Consider the following 20,999-nt stretch of genomic DNA (forward strand, 5'->3'; position numbering starts at 1 on the left):
TCGACTTCAGGCTAATCATTCTGTACTTGACTTGTCTTAACAGATGCTCTGTGCTTTTTTCAGGTTAGAAAAAGAATACACTACAATCAAAACAAAAGAGATGGAGGAACAGGTGGAGATAAAGGTGTGTGGACATACTTTAAAGTGCCAGAGCATCCCATGTAAACAATTTGTAGTAGTTTCTTTTTTCTCATGTCTTTTTGCAATTCTGTATTTTTCAGAGGTTGCGGACAGAGAACAGGCTTCTGAAGCAGAGGATAGACACACTAGAGAAAGTGAGTGAATCAGTGTTTGTCACAGTCAGACACTGCTCTCTCCTCATCAACTTTACATTAACCCATTCTGCTGTTTATGTCCATATATCATGCGTGTTTCCTAATGACGGAGTCTTGTCTTTCACTAACTGGGCTGTGTTAGTTGAAAGTTGCTGTTACGCCATCATGGACTGGCATGGTGAATGTTCTGATTGTAGATAAAGTCAGAAACATTGATGGATTTGGGCTTTAGGTCATGTGGAGAATTTAAAAACCCAGCTGACCCCACTAACAGAAGCAGAGAAGCCTGTTTCAAATGTGAACGGAGCTGCTTGATACTTGACGTCGATACAAAGCACTGCATGTCAGGGGTGCACTGTTTGTGTCATTGTGCACAATACTGGTTCTCTCTGAATGGGCACTTCTACTGCCTGGTAAAGGCACCATGCATGAGGTCTGTTGAGGATATTAAGGGTGTCTGCTATGCTGTGTTTGCCTGCAGGGCGGAAACGAGTCCGTTAGTTTAAACCAAACTCGAGGCTGCTGCTCCTCGTCACGTAACTCTCAGGATCTATTAACTCTCCACTAACTGAAACCGTTAAAAGCTTGGATAAACCATGGAGCCCCAGCGCCTCTGTTAAGTAAAACACCGCTGTTTAACACTGTCGTCATGCTGCTATTGTAGCAAACTTCACTCTCGGGCTGCCCTGTGCTTTTTCCTGTCTGAAACCTCTCTTTGTTATCTGCACCGCCCAATTCTTCGCTCTGTCACCAGCTTATTTTTGCACCTTTTTCACCACACCTGCTTTGCAATGTTCCTTTTCTACCTCATCATACATTGTGTAAACAAAAACGTTTTGGAGGGAAAATGAACATTGCACTTCTTCTTTTAAAGAATCAGTTGTTCTTTTGTGTGCTTTAAACTGTCCTCTGGATTCTCTCTCTCTCTCTGCTGTCTCTTGTTGATATTTCTGTTTTGTAGGAAAGCGCTTCCTTGGCAGATAGATTGATCCAGGTATACTCCTCATTTTCTTTTTACCCTTAGAACTTATGCTGGACTTTCCTTCTTCCATCTTTTTGTCTCTCTTTAGCAATGCATGCCTATGATTAGCAAAGTGAAGGGCAGTAACAGTGCTAAACCAGATTACCACAGCTGATCACATCATTAAATAAGTGCATGGAAAACCACATGGTGGCATGTTAGACAAAGTAAGAGAATCACAAAAGATGCTAAATACATCTAAGGAATTAAAACTAAATCACACGCTGCTTAGAGTTAAAAACAAGCATGTCCTTAGAAAACCCAATCCCTCATCTTCTCTGATTTGCCCACCTATTCCGTCCTTTCATTTTACTTCTTGTCGTGCTCACTCCACCCCTCATCGGTTGGTTATGTCCAAAGGGACAAGTGACTCGAGCTCAAGAGGCAGAGGAAAACTACCTGGTCAAACGGGAGCTGGCTACAGTCAAACAGCAGAGCGAGGAGGCCAGTGCTCAGCTGGAGCAGGCCAAGAAAACCATCAGGCAGCTCCAGCAGCAGCAGCAGCCACAAGCGGTAAGAAGGGCCACAGACAGTCTGAGGCAGGCAGGTTGCACTGGCTCATCTGGCTGACCTGAGTGTGACTGGAGCTGTGACACTGAGACTAGGGTATTGCCCAGGCCTGTGTGTGATGTGCAGTACGTATAACCTCAGGATGACTATTATATTATCATTAGGTGTGCTACAGATTACTTTTGGGCCTGTAAACATGTGTTTTCGCCTGATTTTGGATACATGGTGGGGCATCTGCAATGGCAGAGCAGGGCTTTTCTCACTTTAGGTAATGATCTGTTTTGGCATGCATGAATTCATTTTGAGACACAGATTGCTACAAAGTTCAATTTATATTCTTCTGCATTCCCAGAAATGCTTTCATGAATTTGTAAGCAGGTTGTATCTCAGGCTGGTAGATTTCACACATGGCCCCCTGTTCATTGAATCCTCACCTTGCACAACACATCTCCTTAATTATTAATGGTTGGATGCCACACGATAATGTGCAGGCTTTACTGTGTTTTACATAATTTGCTGTCTTGCTGCACAAATATTGTTCATGAATTATTTATGTGGAAGTGAAAGGAAAAATGGTTGATGTCAGCTGAAATTAGTGTAAAGAGGAATTGAGAGTACTTGGATAAGTGTAAGTATTGTGGACATTACTGGAGATTGAATTTAGTTTGAGGTGAGTGCATACAGCTATGTCTGCTGTCCTTCCTGCTTTTTTTTTTTTTCTGCTCGCTCACTTGTTCTTTTTTTTCCTTTTCTTTTTTTTTTTTCCTTGTAGAAAGGACCCCCACGCTTCTCTGAGGAGTCCGTCCTGCAGCTGGAGAGAGAGCTCGTGCAGGCCCGACTAAAGGAGGCAGAGTCCCAGTGTGCACTCAAGGAAATGCAAGACAAGATTCTCGATATGGAAAAAGTGAGTTGTGTCATTTTAATGCAACTGCAGTGGAACTGTACTGCCTAAACCTCAGCCGGCACAGAGTATTACTGTGATCTAGCCCTACCCTGTCATTTCTTTTTTAAAGGCTTAAGAAAAATGTGATTTTTCCACCTTTTTCCAGAGGAACACATCGCTACCAGATGACACCAATGTGGCGCGGCTGCAAGAAGAGCTGATCGGGGTGAAGTTGAGGGAAGCGGAGGCGCTGACTGGACTGAAAGAGCTGAGACAGCAGGTTAGAGATCTGGAGGACCACTGGCAGGTGAGCACCAACATTTCAGCACCCAGGACAACTTGAAATGGCTAATCAAAACCCCGACAGATCATAATGCAAATGTTGTGTACACACACACACACACACACACACACACACACACACACACACACACACACACACACACACACACACACACACACACACCAAACTACGCTGTTTAAAATCAGAGTGGATTTTGGTTTTCAAAAAGTATTTAAATATTCTAAATTAAGATTGCTTTTAGTCATGCCATTGTGAGAAACCCCACATGCAGTGCTTCTGTTTTTGCTCCCTCTGCACACTTAAATGCAACTGCATAATTAAGGCTGTGCAGTTTTAACAGTACATTAACCTTGTGTTCAAACAGTGATTCATGAGTTTGACTACAGTAATTATTTAAGATTCCATTTAAAGTCGTATTAAGAGAACTTTGCAGGTACCCTGTAAATCCTGCTAGTTACAGAGCACAGATCTAGTATGGGACGCAAATGGTAAAAGTCAAGTGTTTATTTGGTAAGTGATGGTAAACAGGACTGACTGTCCCCGCCCTTTCCAGCGTCACTTGGCACGCACCGCTGGCCGCTGGAAGGACAGTCCTAAGAAGAACACCATGAGCGAGCTGCAGGACGAGTTGATGAGCGTCAGGCTACGTGAGGCCGAGGCTCAGGCAGAGCTTCGAGAGATGCGGCAAAGGATGTTGGAGCTGGAGACACAGGTCAGAGGTTGAATCGGTCTAACAGCACTAATATAATTTATGATTTGGTTTGTTATCTGGGTTAGTCAATAACACTTCCTTCCCCAACTTAAAATGACTGTTGGAGAACCTGATCTGGATCTTTAAAAAGCATCATTCAAATTCCTCATCACATGTTCACAAATATATATCAAATAGAAATAATAAAATTAGGAAAACAGCATCGTAAACTAATTCAGATTCAGATATCCTTCTCAGTCCAGGGATACAGTTCACACTGTATACTGCATACTTGGCAGAAGTATGGGATGTCCAGTGATGCCTGGCACTGAAACACTTGAAGCAACTCCACGGATGCTCAACTTTTGTGCTTTTGTCACATCTGCTTTGCACAACGACCCACTGCAGTTGTAATAATATGAAAACATCAGTAAAAAAGTGAATGTATATTAACTGTGATAAGTAGTAAATATGCTGGAAAATAAGGGAATTCCCTCCCTGTATTTTACACAGCAGCCTTCAGAGGGCAGCATTTATCTTTGTATGCAACACAGAAACTGGAACAGTGAAGTAGTGCTGAAAGCCACATAAAGTTTCAGTTTCTTTATCCTGAACCATCAGTCATTAACGTAAAATAATCCGCTTTTGTTTTTTAAATGTGCAGAATCAGATTCACAACAACCAGCTGCGTCGAGCGGAGCAGGAGAGTCGCTCTCTGCAGGAGCGCGTGCAGAAACTGACAACACAAAACAAAGATCTAAACATGCAACTGCAAGAAATCAAGAGGAGACAAGCTGAGATTGAATGCAAGGTACAAACTGCTGCTGCGCTCCACAACTTTGCACCTCTGGGGCAAACCGTTGCAACGCTATTGTGGTTAAAATCTGTAAAGTTTTAAAAAAAAGAATTGATTTCTTAGAGAGGTTGTCGCCTGAGAGTTCTCTGGTTTGTTTTCTGCAGAGCAAGGAAGAAGTAATGGCAGTGAGGCTAAGGGAAGCTGACAACATTGCTGCTATGGCTGAACTCCAGCAACAGATCTCTGAGCTCGAGATTCAGGTAAGGTTTTGACTCACACTTCACCCACTGCACCAAGCTTTGGATTTCCTCAACTCCCTCACAAACCACATTACATGTAAGCTTCCTTCAGCCATAAAAGGAAATGTCCCATACAAGGATGTGGTGACAAACCTAAGTTATATTTTTTTGGGCCCTATGAACACATCATCCAAAGTTATACCCATAATAGTGACTGTTTGACCTGGCAGATTTGTGGTTTTCAGTCTGAGCTTCTTTACTGGTTTAAGATATGCAGAAGGGAAAGAAAATGTCTGAATTTCCATTAATCAATCAGCATTTCAGAGCTTTGATGATATGAATCTCATGTGTTGTTTCCTTATGTTGCCTAGGAGACACCAGTGTCAATCAAATCTGGTAAAGCCGCAACCTCTTCCGGTTCCAATGAAGCGCATTTTAACTTTTTAAACTGTTGTTATTACATAACCCAAGTATATATGCAGATCTGTTGGAAATTCTGAAAAAAATGCACTTTAATTGATTTCAGTTGATGTGGAAAACTGGGGGGGAAAGGCATTTTTTGCACAAATCAGAAATATTAAACCATATTAAAGCATATAATTCAACAGAGCTGGAATCACCTTCATCTATATTTATTCCCAGCGTAAATGGGAATTACAAGTATTAACAAGCAGGAGAGAAGGAAGTAGTAGCATTTATCACCCTAATGAATTCAACATGCTCCACAAGCTTAACCAAAAACAAATGCAGGCCTGTTCTCCCAGTGACAACACTCAACAATACTAAAGAGAGACAGTGATCTAAGAAGACTTGATATTGTTGAAGGTGTTTATGGGTTCAACACTTCTCACACCATTTTCACCACTTTCATGCAAGTAAAGATACTCGATGAATAGTGAGTGTTGCAACAAGCAGATAATCTTGTTGTGTGTAAACTGGCTATGGGGCATGGGTGTGAAAATGGAATTTAAATATCTGTGAAGATGGTTTCCGTTATGATTTTAAACACTTGGCTTGTACACACAGGCACCCTTCTAGAAAAAACACGCAATACAGCCCTGAGCATTTCAACATTAGCCAGTCCTTAACTTGCTAGGTCCTTAGTATAGATTCCAGTGCTTTCACCGCCAGTGAGTTTGTGTCATGTGTGTCTTATGGTCTCCAAGCCAAAGTGTTTCCATATGGGGAAGGACAACTTAGGAAAATATCCCCACCTGATTCTCCTGAAATGATTTGAATAAGGTTAAAGTCTTCTGTCATTTTTGGGAGGGGATTTTTCAATCCACTTATTTGGAAGCTGGCTGTGGGAGCCACCAGTATAATATCTATTTTGCGACTGTCTTCTCTGTCTGGGTGTACTGAACCCACACACAGATATCAGTCACAAACACCTTCATAGAACACTTCTGACGTCTTTGGTTATAGCAACTGGGGGATGTCCAGTGATGCCTGGCACTGAAACACTTGAAGCAACTCCACGGATGCTCAACTTTTGTGGGTTTTTTTTTTTTTTTTTTTTTTTTTTTTTGTCGCGTGTACCCGGAATATTGCTCAGGAGTTTCTCCAGTGTAGCAGGACATACAGCCCTGCAAGAAGAAGGCACTTTTGTCACATCTGCTTTGCACAACCACCCACTGCAGTTTTCCAGAGCTTTTTAAAATTTCCCATGCTTTTTAACGTAACACCAGATTTTTTCACATGCACCACGATCGATATCACTCTCTTTAAATGTCAGTGAGCTGGTGACATTATCAAGCTGCTTCTTTAAAATTTGTCAGCTGAAAGTTTTAAAAGTTTTCAATTTTAAGTGCTTCTCAAGCAGTTCTTTTTTTTTTTTTTGCGAGCACCAGAGTGTGGGCACAGGAGTGTGGCATGTTTGCACCTTGCACAGTACATACACAGCAGAGGAATAGCATGAGCCCTGTGCTAGCAGGAGCAGCTTTACTGCTCCTTATCTGTATCAGCACAAGCTACATTCATGTACAGATTACCTGTGTACAGTGGTCCCTCGCTATAACACATTCACCTTTCGTGGTCTCGCTGTTTCGCGGATATTTTGGTGTGCAATTTTTGCTTCTTTTTTTTTTTTTTTTTTTTTTTTTGGGGTACAGCACATTGTGTTCTGCGTCATGATCGGCTGTAGACAATTGTCAATCAATCTCGTGCCATGTCTCCTGTACAGTACAGAATGCGTTCAGCTTGTCAAATTTACAGAAATCTTCGATTGCTAGCAGTGTGACACTGAAGTGCTGTACTGTATGTTTGTAAGTTTTCTCCCAAACAAACAACAATGTCGACGAAACGTCGTCACCTGCAGGTGCCTTTGGTTTCATTCTATAATACTGGACTTTTCTTTGAAGGTTTGAACTTTGAGTGTTTTAAACAAGAGAGAAACATGTGAAAATGTTCATGTCTGTCTGAGAAAAGTGTATAAAGTGTGTAGTGAGGGGTTTTACAGCCTTAAAACATCTAAAATAATTGTAAAAAATAAAGTTGGCTACTTCGTGGATTTCACCTATCGCGGGTTATTTTTAGAACGCAACTCCCGTGATAAACGAGACGTAGTCGGTATGTCCGGTTTGGCTTTGAAGTGGTTTCAGTCATACCTCTCCAACAGATCTTTTAGTATTTTTGCAAATCAGTTTATGTCTCATTCTAAGGATCTGACATGTGGGGTACCGCAGGGTTCAGTTCTGGGTCCTATTCTTTTTCTTTTGTACATGTTACCTCTAAGACATATAATTAGGCAGTTTCCTGAGGTGTCTTATCACTTCTATGCTGATGATATTCAGCTCTATTGCTCTTTTAAGCCAATGGAAGTCCATAAACTGTCCTCTTTAATTAAATGTTTAGCTTCCATTGAACAGTGGCTTGGTGACAACTACTTACAGTTGAACTCTGAGAAGTCAGAAACATTAATTATTGCCCCCAACAGCCAGTTATCTCTAATCAAACAGCATCTTGGTTCTCTTGGCTCATCTGTTCACCCGAGCCTCAGGTACCTCAGTGTGATCTTTGATTCTGCCATGTCTCTACAACAACACTCTCCCCAGTTAATTAGAAATTGCCCTTTTCAGCTAAGAAAGATCTCCAAACTGCGAACTCTGTTGTCTAAATCTGAGTTAGAAATGGTTATTTATGCTTTTATTTCATCTCGCTTAGATTATTGTAACAGTCTTTTTCTTTGTTTGAGCAAAAGGAATCTTGAGCGTCTCCAGTTAGTCCAGAATGCTGCTGCAAGGCTTTTAACTGGGACACGAAAAAGAGAGCACATTACACCAGTGTTACGTTCATTACACTGGCTTCCAATACATTTTAGAATTCATTTTAAAATCTTATTACTGACTTTTAAAGCTTTGAATTGTGATGCCCCTGCCTACATTTCTGATCTTTTAGAACCCCACACTCCCTCTCGCAGCCTGAGATCATCTAATCAAAGGCTGTTGGTAGTCCCATGAACACATTTTAAGACCAGAGGAGATAGATGTTTTAGAGCGGTGGCCCCCAGGTTGTGGAATGCTCTCCTTCCATCATTACGTTGCCTTGATTGTATTTAGTGGTGGCAGGAACATGTGTCACAGGTTTATCAGTCAGGAAACAGTGGTCAGGGTCTCCTTAGGGTGTTTGTATGTTCTACTTGGTTTCACTTTCACTTGCTGGTTAGGTTTAGGCACTTAAAACTGTGGGTTGGGGTGAGGGAAGAATTGTTTTTCATTAAACAATGAAACTTTCTAGTTTTATTGTTGATGATGATGATGAAAAATGATGAGTTGGGAGTGACAGTCGCCATCTGATATCTCACTTTTGAACTGATGCGTCACACACCTCTGCCAAAGTAATACTTGTATGTAACCTGAAGAAACAAAGGCTATGGACATGACCATTTACTTGGGCTCGCATGACTTCAAGCTATCAGGCGTCCTGTAGGGTTGAAATGATTCTTTAAAAAATGCTTGAAGCTACAAATAATATGGCAGGTTGGAATAGTTGTTTTCTACCCTTGGTCACATATTTGATGTTGCAGCAGGTGATTTATGCTTGTTTTAATTCTCAAAAACTGCAATCTCACCTTGCAGCGTTGCAGTTACTGTCCAGTGTTTTGTGCTTTCTTGGGTTTCCAAATCTAGTTCTTGCTACTACTACTACTGCTACTACTAGTAAGAAGCCATGGTGTTGTAATAGATGCAATGTGGAGTTTAGCATCGTCATCTGGATAGGAGCATGTTTTTCTCCAAAACCTGATAGTGCCTTTCCAGATGCACGAGCTGTCAATTCCATAAGCACTAATGCACCCCCATCATAGATGCAGGATTGTGAGTGCCGGTAACAATCCGGATGGTCCTTCTTCCCTTTAGTCTCGAGGACACAGTGTCCAGCTTTTCCAAAAGCCATAGAACAGTTTTCCTTTTTGCCTCAGTTCATTTTAAATGATCTTTAGCCCAGAGAGGACAAAATCTTTTCTGGATTATATTCACGTGTGGCTTCTTCTTTCCATGATAGAGATGTGTATATGTTGGTGGCACTGGCACAACTGAGTTCACAGATGGAGATTTCTGAAGGCATTCCTGAGTGCATGCAGGAATTTCCCTGACAGAAAAGTATACTTGTTTTTAATATTCTTCAGATTTCTTTAATTTCTTCAAATTCCCTGAATCTGTTGATGATATCAGCTTTATTAATAGAATATGGGTTTATGAGATTTGCGTTCTGTTTTTTACATTTTACATCTTTTTTTAGAACTGGAATTGTATATGTGTTGTAAGAGGTGCTGGGAGCAAACAAAAGCTACCATAATTGTTAATTTTTTTTCAACGGAAATAGGTAATCTCTTCAGGAAATGGATACTGAAAGAATTTTTTTTGAAAATATTTATTTACTGTTTGCTTTGGTTTGGTTTTTGTTTGGGTTTTTTGGGCTCCTAAACATGCAGCATGTTCAAATTCCCCCACTAAATTTTCAAGGACAGGGCATCAAAAGGGCAAAGTTGTATAAGAAAGTATTGGTGTACAGTGAGCAATATGACATTGCACTCAATTGATTCTGAAACATCAACTTTTCTTTTTAATTCGTACCTAATGTGCAAACATTTGTGGCAGACAGTGATTAATTTAGTGTCGGGTAAATGACGAGGGTGTTACAGGAACTGTGGTAAATGCAAATGCAGCTCCCAGTGCTCTGATTGTCTACTTTTTTTTCTTTTTTTTAGTCATATGGTGATTTGCTCTTTGTGCTCTAACAGTTTTCCTAAATTTAGATTAAAAAGACTTTAAAAACGCTAGTAAAGTTCTATGTTTGGATTGTTTCATTTGTTTTCATTTGTTGCTCGGTTTATCCAGATATTGTTTTGCATGTATCTAATGGTTTGAGACGAGGTGGCAGATAGTTTACTTATAATTCTTCCCTTTAAACTTGTTGCACGTCAGTGAAACAATGCAGCATGGCTCTTATGTCACATAAACCTCACTGCAGCTATTGCGAAGTTTTTTTATGCTGTACCCTTTTGCCCAGTTTTCTTTCGAAGTTTCCTTTAACTGTTGTTTCTTGAACGACATTTCAGATGATGGAAATTGCATTCTGAAAGCTCTTTGTTTTTTGTTTTTTTTTAACTTTCCTGTGCGTAATAGGCACATCTTCATTTTCAGTTTCTCAGTCAGGTGACTGTTTCTATTGACTCTTCACTTGGTTTAACTAAAAGGTTTCTCAGACTTTTGCACACGCTGGAACTACTGTCAGGGCTTTAGAGTGCGACCCAATTTCTCAATGGTGCGATAAAAAAAAATCCTAGGCCGCACCAGCGCAACGGACCAACCATTCGAGTAAAAAACAAAAAACAAAAGTCTCTGCAACTCTGAAATTCTCTGTGTGGCCAACGGCACACAACATTATGCCGATATCGTGGCCTAAACCGATCATGAAGGTGCTGCTTAGAGTAGCTGAATGCGCAGCTGAAGCGCCGCAGCAGCGACTCTGTGCTGCTGCTGTTCGATCAACTTGTATATCACACGTGTCTCTGCACAGACACGCAGAAAGGGGAAATGACATAGGGAATTCCCACAATAATCCAATAGCGCACGGCGACACCTGCACATTCCACCAATGTTCCGCCAGAAAACTCCTAGGTTGCACCGGTGCGACCAACTGTTCGAGTAAAAGAAAAAAAAAGTCTCTGCAATTCTAAAAGTCTCCGTGTGGTCAACAATAGACACACATTATGTCCATTTCATGGTCTAAAACAATCAGAGATGGTCAAGGGCGGAACCTCTCAGATGCCCATGCTCAAGGTAAGATGTTCAGATACTGAGATGTTCAGTTGGAAGCCTTTGAGGCACTTTTAATTTTGACATTTTTTACATATATATATATATATATATATATATATATATATATATATATATATATATAGATATATATAGATATATATATATATAGATATATATATAGATATATATATATATAGATATATATATATATATATATATATAGATATATATATATATATATATAGATATATATATATCTTGAGATATTTTACGTTTAAATTTCAGCTCAGTGAAGCACTTAAAATCCTTCAATTTCCTCAAAAGTGCGCCTTATGTATGAATTCTGGTTGTGCTTACTGACCGCAAACTGATTTTATGTGGTACACGGCGCTCAAAAATCTGTCAAAATGTTTTAGTACGACTTTGGTAAGCTACGAAGCCGCACCACTTGATGGATTGTTGGAGCATTATGGCTACCGTAGTCAGAAGCCTCGCGGAGTAATACGTACCGTGCTTCAACATAATGTTACCGTATTGTGTGTATAAGGACTCCAAAATGGCAACTTTTAAGAGACATGCTTATGAAGTGGATTTCAAACTCAGTCACGCAGTAGAACGTGGGAATAGAGCAGCTGCGAGAGAATTAGTTGAGGTAGTTAGTTGAGTCAAGTTTGTCTTATCTGACTATTTGGTTTCGCCTAATGCGCCTTATAATCCGGTGCGCCTTATGGTCCAAAAAATATGGTAACTTTTCTTTCTTGTAGAAATGTGCACCAAATAAAGAACTTTGTGTTTACAAGATTGTTAGTTAATCATTTACAAATCAATATTGTCTGTATGGTCAGTAATAGGAAAAAAAAAAGTGAAAATGTAAACGTAAAGCTGTGGTGTTAAGCGATGCGGTTGAAAAATTTGGGTGCACCTTAAAAAAAGTTAGGCGCACCTGTGCAACCATGGCAAAAAGTTAGTCTAGAGCCCTGACTGTTTTCTGGGGGGTTGTTGTTGTTGTTATTTTATTGAAACAAAAGCTCATCGCTAACCTGGAGTGGATTGACAATTCTGATTGTGAAGGCAAAGCTTTTGATTTACTGGCCTATCCATATTTTTACCATCACTATGTCTGGGCAGTGCTTAGCATGCTGCCCCACTAACCAGACCTGGAAGAGCTGGATAAATAGACGAAAGAATCAAGCAAATACTAACTATGCATTAAGACAGCTTTTAAAAAACACCGATATACCTTTATACGAGATATAAGCTGTGACAATATTATTTATATCGATATAGTCTATGTTGCGTTATATTTACAGTCGTCCCTCGCTATATCCCGGTTCACCTTTCATGCCCTCGCTGTTTTGCTGATTTTTTTTTGTGTGCAATTTTGCATGCTTTTTTTTGTGTGTGTTCTGCATCCTGATTTGCTGTAGACCATTGTCAATCAATCTTGTGCCGTGTCTCCTGTACAGTATAGAATGTGTTCAGCTTGTCAAATTTACATCAATCTTCGATCGCTAGCAGTGTGACTCTGAAGTGCTGTACTGTATGTCTGTAAGTTTTCTCCCCAACAAACACAGTAATGTCGACGAAACGTCATCACCTACAGGTGCCTTTAGTTTAATTCTATAATACTGGACTTATTTCTTTCTTTCAACAAGGTTTAAACTTACGAGTGTTTTAAACAAGAGAGAAGAGTGTGAAAATGTTCATGCCCGTCCGAGAAAAGTGTGTAGTGAGGAGTTTTACAGCCTTATACATCTATAATAATTGTAAAAAATAAAGTTGGCTACTTCGTGGATTTCACTTATCCCAGGTTATTTTTAGAACGTAACTCCCGCGATAAACGAGGGACCGCTGTATCACCGTTTACAACAGCACCATAAAGTGCAGAATGAAAAGTGTGTGAAACTGCCTGCTGTATCCCAGACCACGAAGTCTTCCCAGCCCCCTGCCCTGAAACAAGCCACCTTACAAAACTCGTATACCGTATTTTTCGGGCTGTAAGGTGCACTTAAAATCCTTTAATTTTCTCAAAAATCGACAGTGTGCCTTATAATCCGGTGTGCATTATGTATGAATTCTGGTTGTGCTTACTGACCTCACACCAATTTTATGTGGCACACGTAGAGCTGGGCGATATAAGATTTTTTCATATCACGATATGTTTTTTCATTTCAGGCGATAACGATATATATCACGATATAAGCCAAATAACTATATTTGTAAGATTTAAATGTGCCGTTGCTCACAAGTAAAATGTGAAATAATCAGCAGCTTGTTTTGATTTAAATATTTATTTCCAATAATAAGTTCAACAGGGCAGATGTACTTAAGGAACATGAGACTTCAGTTTCAGATAAATAAAGGCAAATATTGCAAACTACACAAAAGGCAGCCGCTAAAGCGTTTAAGTTTCAAAATAGAACAAACAAAACAGACTACTAAATTGTCAATTCCACTTAGAAACAAAATATTAATTCTAAAAATAAATCTTAGTCAGTTTTGTCTGTTCTTCTGTAAAACAAACTAACTTTTGTCAATATCAAATAAACTGAGAACTAAAAGGAAATTCTCAATTTCTCCTTGTTGTATAGCTTAGCTATTACCTCAATTAGCTGCTTGAATCCTTCATTTTCGTGTTTATTGGTAGCATGTCTTTAGCAAGACGGTAGGCTATGGCATTCGTTATGTCGCTATGTCTCTTAGCTTTTTTGTCATATGGTAAGACGCTGGAGAAAGCTGACTCAATTGACTGTTGCTGCTTCGCAGGGATTCTCCCGGTTGTTTTCGATGACGAATTAGCGCTTTCAGTCTACGGAACTTCTCTGGCCCTTCCTTTTGACAATCTCTCCGGCATTGGAACCGTCATCTGTGTTCTCTTCGATAACCTGGTCACCCAAGCTCTCGGTTGATTTTTCTCTAGTGGGCACACTCATTTTCTCCATTACCCGGCCGGCACGGCGGCTGGCTGCTTCCCAAACAAATACACATGTGCGGCTTGGCACTTGTGCTGTACGTAACAAGTCACGTGACATGACGCTGCGGCTGTGATTGGTTCAGCTCTGCGCTACTTAATTTGGATTGGCTGTTCTTGTTTTTTTTAAAGACAGGAAGAGAGAGAGATGAGGTCTATCGCAATAGTTTCATTTTTCTATTGAGAAAAAGTTATTTCGCAATACATATCGATATCGTTCTATCGCCCAGCTCTAGGTACACGGCACTCAAAAATCTGTAAAAGTGGAATCAAAAATCAAATAAAAGTGCCTGTGTGACATCTGGGACACGCTGGTTTGAAGTACTCACCATCTGTGACTCTAAAGACCTCAGTTAACATGTTAAATATAAAAAATAATGAGATTATGATTAGAATAAGACTGGACGACAGGACAAAGCCTCTTCTCTCTTAAAAGAATGTGGCAGCACAGCAGACTTGGAGATGTTTGGCCAAATTGCACAGCAACATTTTTGCAAAAACCAGACACGGCATATCAGCACAAACACCTCGTACCAACTGTCAGCACGGCGGTGGAGGGGTGATGATTCTGGCTCGTCTTGCAGCCACACCTGGGGACCTTGCAGTCATAGAGTCAACCATATGAGTTCCTTTGTATACCAAAGTATTTCAGAGTCAAATTTGAGGCCATCTGTCCACCAGCTAAAGCTTGGATCATGAAACAGGACAGTGATCCCAAGCACAGCAGCAAATGTATAACAGAATGGTTGGTTGAAAAAGAAAAGAAAAAAGGAGATGCTAAAGATGGTTCTACAAGCTGGTCATTAATGGCTTGTACTTGTACCTTCACAGGAATGCACAGTCCTGTGAAGTCCTATGAGGTTTTAGATGTGTCCTTGATCCAACACAGCTGATTTATGCATGCTAGTCAGGAGTCTAGCTTTGGAGTATTAACTTTGTTGTTAAAGCTGATTTAATATACTGCAGTCATATCCTGCTATTTATTGTAGTAGCTTGTTCTGTGGTAATGTTTTGCTTTAAATCCCAGATTCAGCATATTTTAGGTCGTAGGTCTACAGCTTGTTCAATAACTATTTGGCTTGTTACACTTTTTAAAAATAGTTTTGTACACCACCAGAGTGGACTTTAAATCTTTAAACTGTGGACTTTAACCAAAGTTCTGCATTAACTGTTTAGGAATTACAGTCAGTTCCCCTTTTTTCAGAGATTGAAAAGTAGTTGGCAGTCCAAAATACTTTAGTTAATCCCCTGAATTATAGCTGCAAGTTGGCACTTCAAAAGTGAAAGTGACATGCTAACCTCTTTATACACCATTGGTGATGCTAACACAAAAATAACAGCAAGAAATTTCTGATATCAGAGTGATCCTCAAAAGGAGCGATGCAGACCCCAACCAAGCTTGATTTTCAACGCGTAACATAAGCAGAGACAACCAGAGTTGCAGAGTCTCACGTTTTGTCTGAACTCCTTCCTACAGTGGAGTCACTCTCACCACAAAATGTTTCTGTGAAGTGCTGTAAGGACTGCTTTTCACTCACTTAGCTGTCAACCTTGTGGTGATACTTAAATAGATTACCAAAAGAAAGATGTTCTGGATTTGCAGATATGTGGGTAGATGAAAAGTTTAGTGTTGTCACGTTAACTGGCAATCACGCCTGCTGCGTTACGGGGGCAATACTGAAGCATTGTAACAAATAGTTTTCTACACTGAGTAAATTAGTTCGTTAATGCATTTCTCCGATTCTGTTTGATGATTATACTTCCTATGTTTTATGGATTTATGGTAAATATAATTTCCTTTAATAGAGTGTCAAATTGGAAACTTTGGTTATCCGATGAGTCCTGATGGAAACTGTTGTGACTTAGTGCTTTTTAAATAACCTCTGTATTCATGAGTTTTAGGGTGTTTTTGATCATCTTAGCTGGAGGGCCATGCTATTTATAAGTTTGACACCTACAAAAAACCTCCCCCTCTTCCCCTTCAGAGGCATAGTGTGGTCTGAGGTTTGGTTACTAAGTGATGGAGCAAAAACATGCAACACCAAAAAATTTACTGCTGCCGCCCGCGTGCTTTCTTAATCTGCCTAATGAACTCTGACTCAAATATGTTAGCAACAAGGGTCGCACATTTTTAGACCTTTACCGCTTTCTATTGTAAACGGTGTCTAGAGTTCAAATTGCAGATTTTTCTTTGTTTTGTTTTTTGTCAGTGCCACAGTTTGAAATCACTGTGCCTTTTGGGCTTCTTGGTCTGTGGTTTGGTTACTGTCTCTATACCCTGTGGGTAAAATTTTGGTTTGATTTAGAAGAAAAGGTAAAAAAGAGCAGAAGTCTCATAGTTTTTGTCGTCAGAGATGGTGACACATCTTGGTGACAGTTTTCACCTCGGTTTTCGTACAAGAGGTCAGACTGGAATCAGATTAATGTTGTGACTCTTAGGACTTAGAGCTGTAGCACATACTGATGTAGTCCATCACTTTGAAGATCAAATGCTTCAGTATCAAGTCAGAAAATGCTGCAGAGATTTAACGAAGAGATGAACAATAATGATAATACACAGTGTTTCACTGAAAACACATTTCAGTGAAACCAAGATGTCTAGAAGGGTTTGTGTGTAGGACTCTTTCACTATCGCAACCATGGCTTCTGTTGTCTTTGGGCTTTAAAGGAAGTGGTTTTTCATCTTGAAGCAGCAACTCTGCCAAAGGTGACATGCATGGTTTATTTTGAGGTTTCTATGACATACTCAGAGATTTATACTAAAAGTTTTAGTGTGTTAAAAAAAAAAAAAACCCAACTTCTCAGATGTGTACTGCATATGTGTCATGCTAATGCTGGAAACAAATCTGTAAGATGAGTGTCATTGCAGTGACCACATCTTTATCCTAGTCGCATCTTTTGTCTTTCTTATTTCAGCAGAAGGCTAAATTCTGTTGAAAACTTGATAGAGGAAAGAAAAAATTTTTAGCACTTAATTTTCACACATCTTTCATAGATGTCGTTGCAGATTCAAAATAACCTTTACGTCATTACCACACTGTTGGAGATGTGCGTAAAGCCGACTGAACGTCGCATGCAATCGGCATTTCATGTGCACTTTTTTTTTATGAGCTGTGATTTTGCCCACTTGCCCAGGATGTGATGAAATGGGCGGATGATTAAAGGCTGATCTCAGATTATCTGATGCTCAGTTCAGATCTGCCAGGAGGCTGAACAAATTTAGTAGTGTACTTTTTAAAATGCAGAAAGCCCCTACACTGCACTATTTGAACTAAACAAAAACACAACACACTGGGACTTGAAGATACAATGGGAACATGTTTCTGTGAGACGTTTGCTGTCCCTGGCCACAGCCTGACACCTGGCGATTCACACAGCTGAACACCAGGAAGTCTCTATTAACTGCCTGTCCTTGTCGTTGCAGTGTTTTGGAGCAGCAAAACCTCAAAAACAACAGGTTCTTGGAATAATCTCTCTTGTTTAGACCTCTCCATGTGAAAAAAAAAAGGCCTATTGGGACCCGCCATATTGAACCCCACCTCACCACAGGAATCTAAACCCTATCTGTATTTTGGGGTGTTGTTCAGGCGGTGAAGACTCAGTGTCACCGCTTTACCTCGACACCCCACCCCTTACCGAGCGCACATCTTCCCTTTTTTTGCCTCAGTGCTGCTGCCTGTGTTTTGAACTTATCTCAGTGTGGAACTGGCAGGTTCAGGGGTGTGATTGAGGTTTGAAATAGAATATGTGTTTGTCTCCAGTGCCTGCAGATGTCTTCACTTAGGAAGGTAAACATCACATGGGCTGTTTAACTGTTAGAGGCAACAACCAGCCTCATCCCCAGGGCCCCAGGAGGAAATCAAGCACAAATGACACTGTTTTGTGTTTCACCAGACATCTGTCACCTTGGTCGCCCGCCATACATGCAGGGTACTGCGCGATGACGCTTTTTTTTGCAGCGGGGCTCTCGAAGCTGCCGTTATTTCTCCTGCCTGTGCAAGAGTTTTCAACCATAAACAAGAAGACATAAGTGTAATTTCCACAGACCCTTTTTGATTTAAGAGTATGTATAATATGTGCCAGAAATCTAAAATATTTTGACCCTGTAGATGATTAACAGAATCCTTTTTTTTTTTTTCCCAAAAGCTGTGAAACATGTTTGAAAGTTGGGTATTTTGTCCCAACAGAAAGAAGAAGGAAAAGTCCAAGGCCAGCTGAACCACACAGATTCGAGCCAGTACATCCGCGACCTCAAAGACCAGATAGCAGAACTACAACATGAGGTGAGACTCCTAAAAACAAGCTACATGTTCACCTCAGTCACACTACCATTTTTTTTTTTTTTGTTGTTGGTGTAATTGCTTTGATCAAAATTTCACAACAATCTCTCAGATATGGTTTTACTTTGACTTGAACAGATTAGTTGAAGTGTTAACTACACCCAGAGACTTCCTGTGTGGAGCTTAAGTTGTGAACCTCTTAGAGATATATTCACAAACATGACTTACAGAGGTTTAAATGGCGGGACTTGGAGAACAGAGAGGCAAGATGCAAAGATGGATGCAGATTCAAATGATAGATATTTGAGGGTGAGTAAAATGTCACATATGACGTCAGAAGTGACATATTCCCCACAGTCTTAGTCACCTTTATTCATTATTATTGGCCCTGTCGAGCTTGTTGACCTATGTCATGTGTTTGAGAAAAGATGTTTTAAAGAGTGCTGTCTCAGTCATTTCCCTTCCCTGACAGTTGTCTTTGAGTTTTAGATTGCCCGACAATGATTCTTATTATTTTAAGCATGCACAATGAGCAAAACCGAAACTAGAGTGGTTTAAGTCCCATCATACACCTCCTGCACAGTTTCAATTAAAGCCTACATCATACTGCTTGAAATTTTATGTGCAGCATCTCAGATGTTGATTAGATCACCGTTTCCTTTCACATGACAGCAACAGGAAGGCAGTGTGCCAAGTTTAGAGAGACCCAGGTAAATGTAGGGTTGTTCGGGGTTTTTTGGGCTTTTTTTAAGTTGTTGTTATCGTTTTTATGTACTGTGCTCTAAACTGGCCTCTGAATGCATCTCTTTCTACATGACTGTCTGTTGCATGGCAGGCCAACCCAGGTGAGTGTTTTCATATGTTCTGTGTAACACCTCCAGCTTTTCAAGCCTGACCATGTGTTGATCTTTACCCAAGCCCTCTTTGAGTCTGGTTAATTCATGGTGTAGGAGAGCATCCCAAGTGCTTCAAGGTAAAGCTCAAGAAAGCGGCCGTGCGCGGCTGTAAACTGGAGGTGGGGACGTTAACTGAAACATAATTGGAGAAAATACAAACCCAATTCCAAAGTAGTTGGGACTCTGCAAAGTGTGAATAAAAACAGAATGCAGTGATTTGCAAATCTCAACTGAGACATAAAAATTATTAGCTGATTTTGAATTGGATGTAACAAAAAAGTTGGGACAGGAGAAACAAAAGAATATCTTGGAACTAATTAGGTTAATTAAGGTCAGTAACATGAATTGGTATAAAAAGAGCATCTTAGAGTGGCAAGGTTTATAAACTGAGTCTACAAATTCAGCAACAGTTTGAAAATAATGTATGCTTTTGAAGGCTTTGAATATCTCATCATCTAAAGTACATAATGTGAGAGAACCTGGAGAAATCTCTGTGCGCAGAAAAGGCCGAAAACTGGATGCTGTGATCTTTGATCCTCAGACAGCACTTCATTAAAAACAAATACATTTCCTTTGTAGAAATCTGTGCTCAATAACGCTTTGAGAAAACTCTGTTTGTGAACGCAGTTGACTGCGCCAGCCAAAAGTGCAGGTTAAAGGTCTGTGACGCAAAGAAGAAGCCATATGTGAGCATGATCTAAAAAAAAAACCCTGCTGTGTTCTCTGGATCAAAGCTCATTGCATGCATGTCTGATAGCATGGCTATGCATTAGTGCCTATTGAATTGTCACTTAGCACGTCTTGAAAGGCACAAGGTGTATATACAGGTTTTAGAGCAACAAAACTTATTTACATTATTGGGCCTTGCCTGCCTTGATTGACAGTTGTTTGCCGACACAGGCAGCTGTCTGCTTGGCTTTACCTCAGCTAATTTTAATCCCTAAACTGGACCTTTCTGCTTACGCTTTTGGTGTTGGCACCTTTTGGAGCATTTTTATGCTTTTATGACCAACTGGCAGGTATTTGTGTCCGTGTACTAAACATGGACGCAGTTTCTAACTAACCTCGATAGCATTAGCTTCTAACATAGCTCTCTATCATCTAAATATATTTCTGACTTTTAAAAAAAAGTGCAGCAATGCAAGTCTAAAAAATTCATGGATGAAAACCAGATTGGCTATAGCCATCTTTTATATACAGTCAATGCAAAAAGTTCCTTACCAGGTATTTTGTTTTCCGAGAGAGAAAAAAAATTCTCCAGTCTCAGACACTTTTCCTTTGCCTTGAAGCTTTGGAAGCACCTTAAACTGTTAACGTGGTGTAAGGTGCTTCCTGCTACCATGCAGTCTTAAATGAAACATAATTATATGACTCTTTGTCCCAAATCCATACTACACATTGAGTTTAAGTGTTGAGATTATAAAGCACATTCGTGCACACATTCAATAAACTCATCAAAGATTGAAGCAAAGACAGCATATAGGCTTTGTGAATTGGATGGTGACATTTATAAGTCTCTATATAATTTTATATTGAGATGTGTGAATAAAAGCTTTTACTACAAATTTAAAAGAGACAACTTGTCTTCCTCATTGTGAGTGCTGTAAAAATATTTATTTCATGTCTACTGGTTATACAAACACGACACTCACCAGTTGTATACTCTTGGTGTGTAGTATGGCTCTGATTTTATTGCATTGTTCCCTTATGTTTTTATTTTTGGTTGATCTGCTGCCTGCATGTTGAAATTGTAAAGGGCATCTCATCTTATTTGTTTCAGTGTTCCTGGTAAAATATCACCAGCTCCCACTGACAGTTTGTTCATATCACATGTGTCAAGTTTTTGTTATCTCACTGAGTTGCTAGCAGTCAG

The 20,999-nt window shown here is 40.0% G+C and overlaps 2 protein-coding genes across 7 annotated transcripts in view; one reads left to right on the top strand and one right to left on the bottom strand.

Annotated features, from left to right (window-relative positions):
- Positions 1-20,999, top strand: part of evi5b (ecotropic viral integration site 5b) — a 44,394-nt gene that overhangs the window by 20,730 nt on the left and 2,665 nt on the right. For 3 of the 6 annotated variants that reach the window (XM_013270743.3, XM_019351761.2, XM_013270745.3), the window contains 10 exons: positions 64-124; positions 222-275; positions 1,237-1,269; positions 1,657-1,809; positions 2,579-2,710; positions 2,856-2,996; positions 3,547-3,705; positions 4,349-4,495; positions 4,645-4,740; positions 18,138-18,233. In XM_013270743.3, the coding sequence (XP_013126197.1) occupies positions 64-124; positions 222-275; positions 1,237-1,269; positions 1,657-1,809; positions 2,579-2,710; positions 2,856-2,996; positions 3,547-3,705; positions 4,349-4,495; positions 4,645-4,740; positions 18,138-18,233 (1,072 nt within the window). Of the gene's footprint in view, positions 1-63; positions 125-221; positions 276-1,236; positions 1,270-1,656; positions 1,810-2,578; positions 2,711-2,855; positions 2,997-3,546; positions 3,706-4,348; positions 4,496-4,644; positions 4,741-18,137; positions 18,234-19,065; positions 19,076-20,999 lie in introns of all 6 variants that reach the window. The other 3 variants (XM_025902824.1, XM_019351760.2, XM_013270746.3) reach the window with 3 other exon arrangements.
- lg23h1orf146 (linkage group 23 C1orf146 homolog) overlaps positions 1-20,999 on the bottom strand; it is a 69,161-nt gene that overhangs the window by 7,412 nt on the left and 40,750 nt on the right. The gene's annotated exons all lie outside the window — the stretch shown is intronic.

The sequence above is a fragment of the Oreochromis niloticus genome, linkage group LG23, assembly GCF_001858045.2.
Source record: "Oreochromis niloticus isolate F11D_XX linkage group LG23, O_niloticus_UMD_NMBU, whole genome shotgun sequence".
NCBI lineage: Eukaryota > Metazoa > Chordata > Actinopteri > Cichliformes > Cichlidae > Oreochromis > Oreochromis niloticus.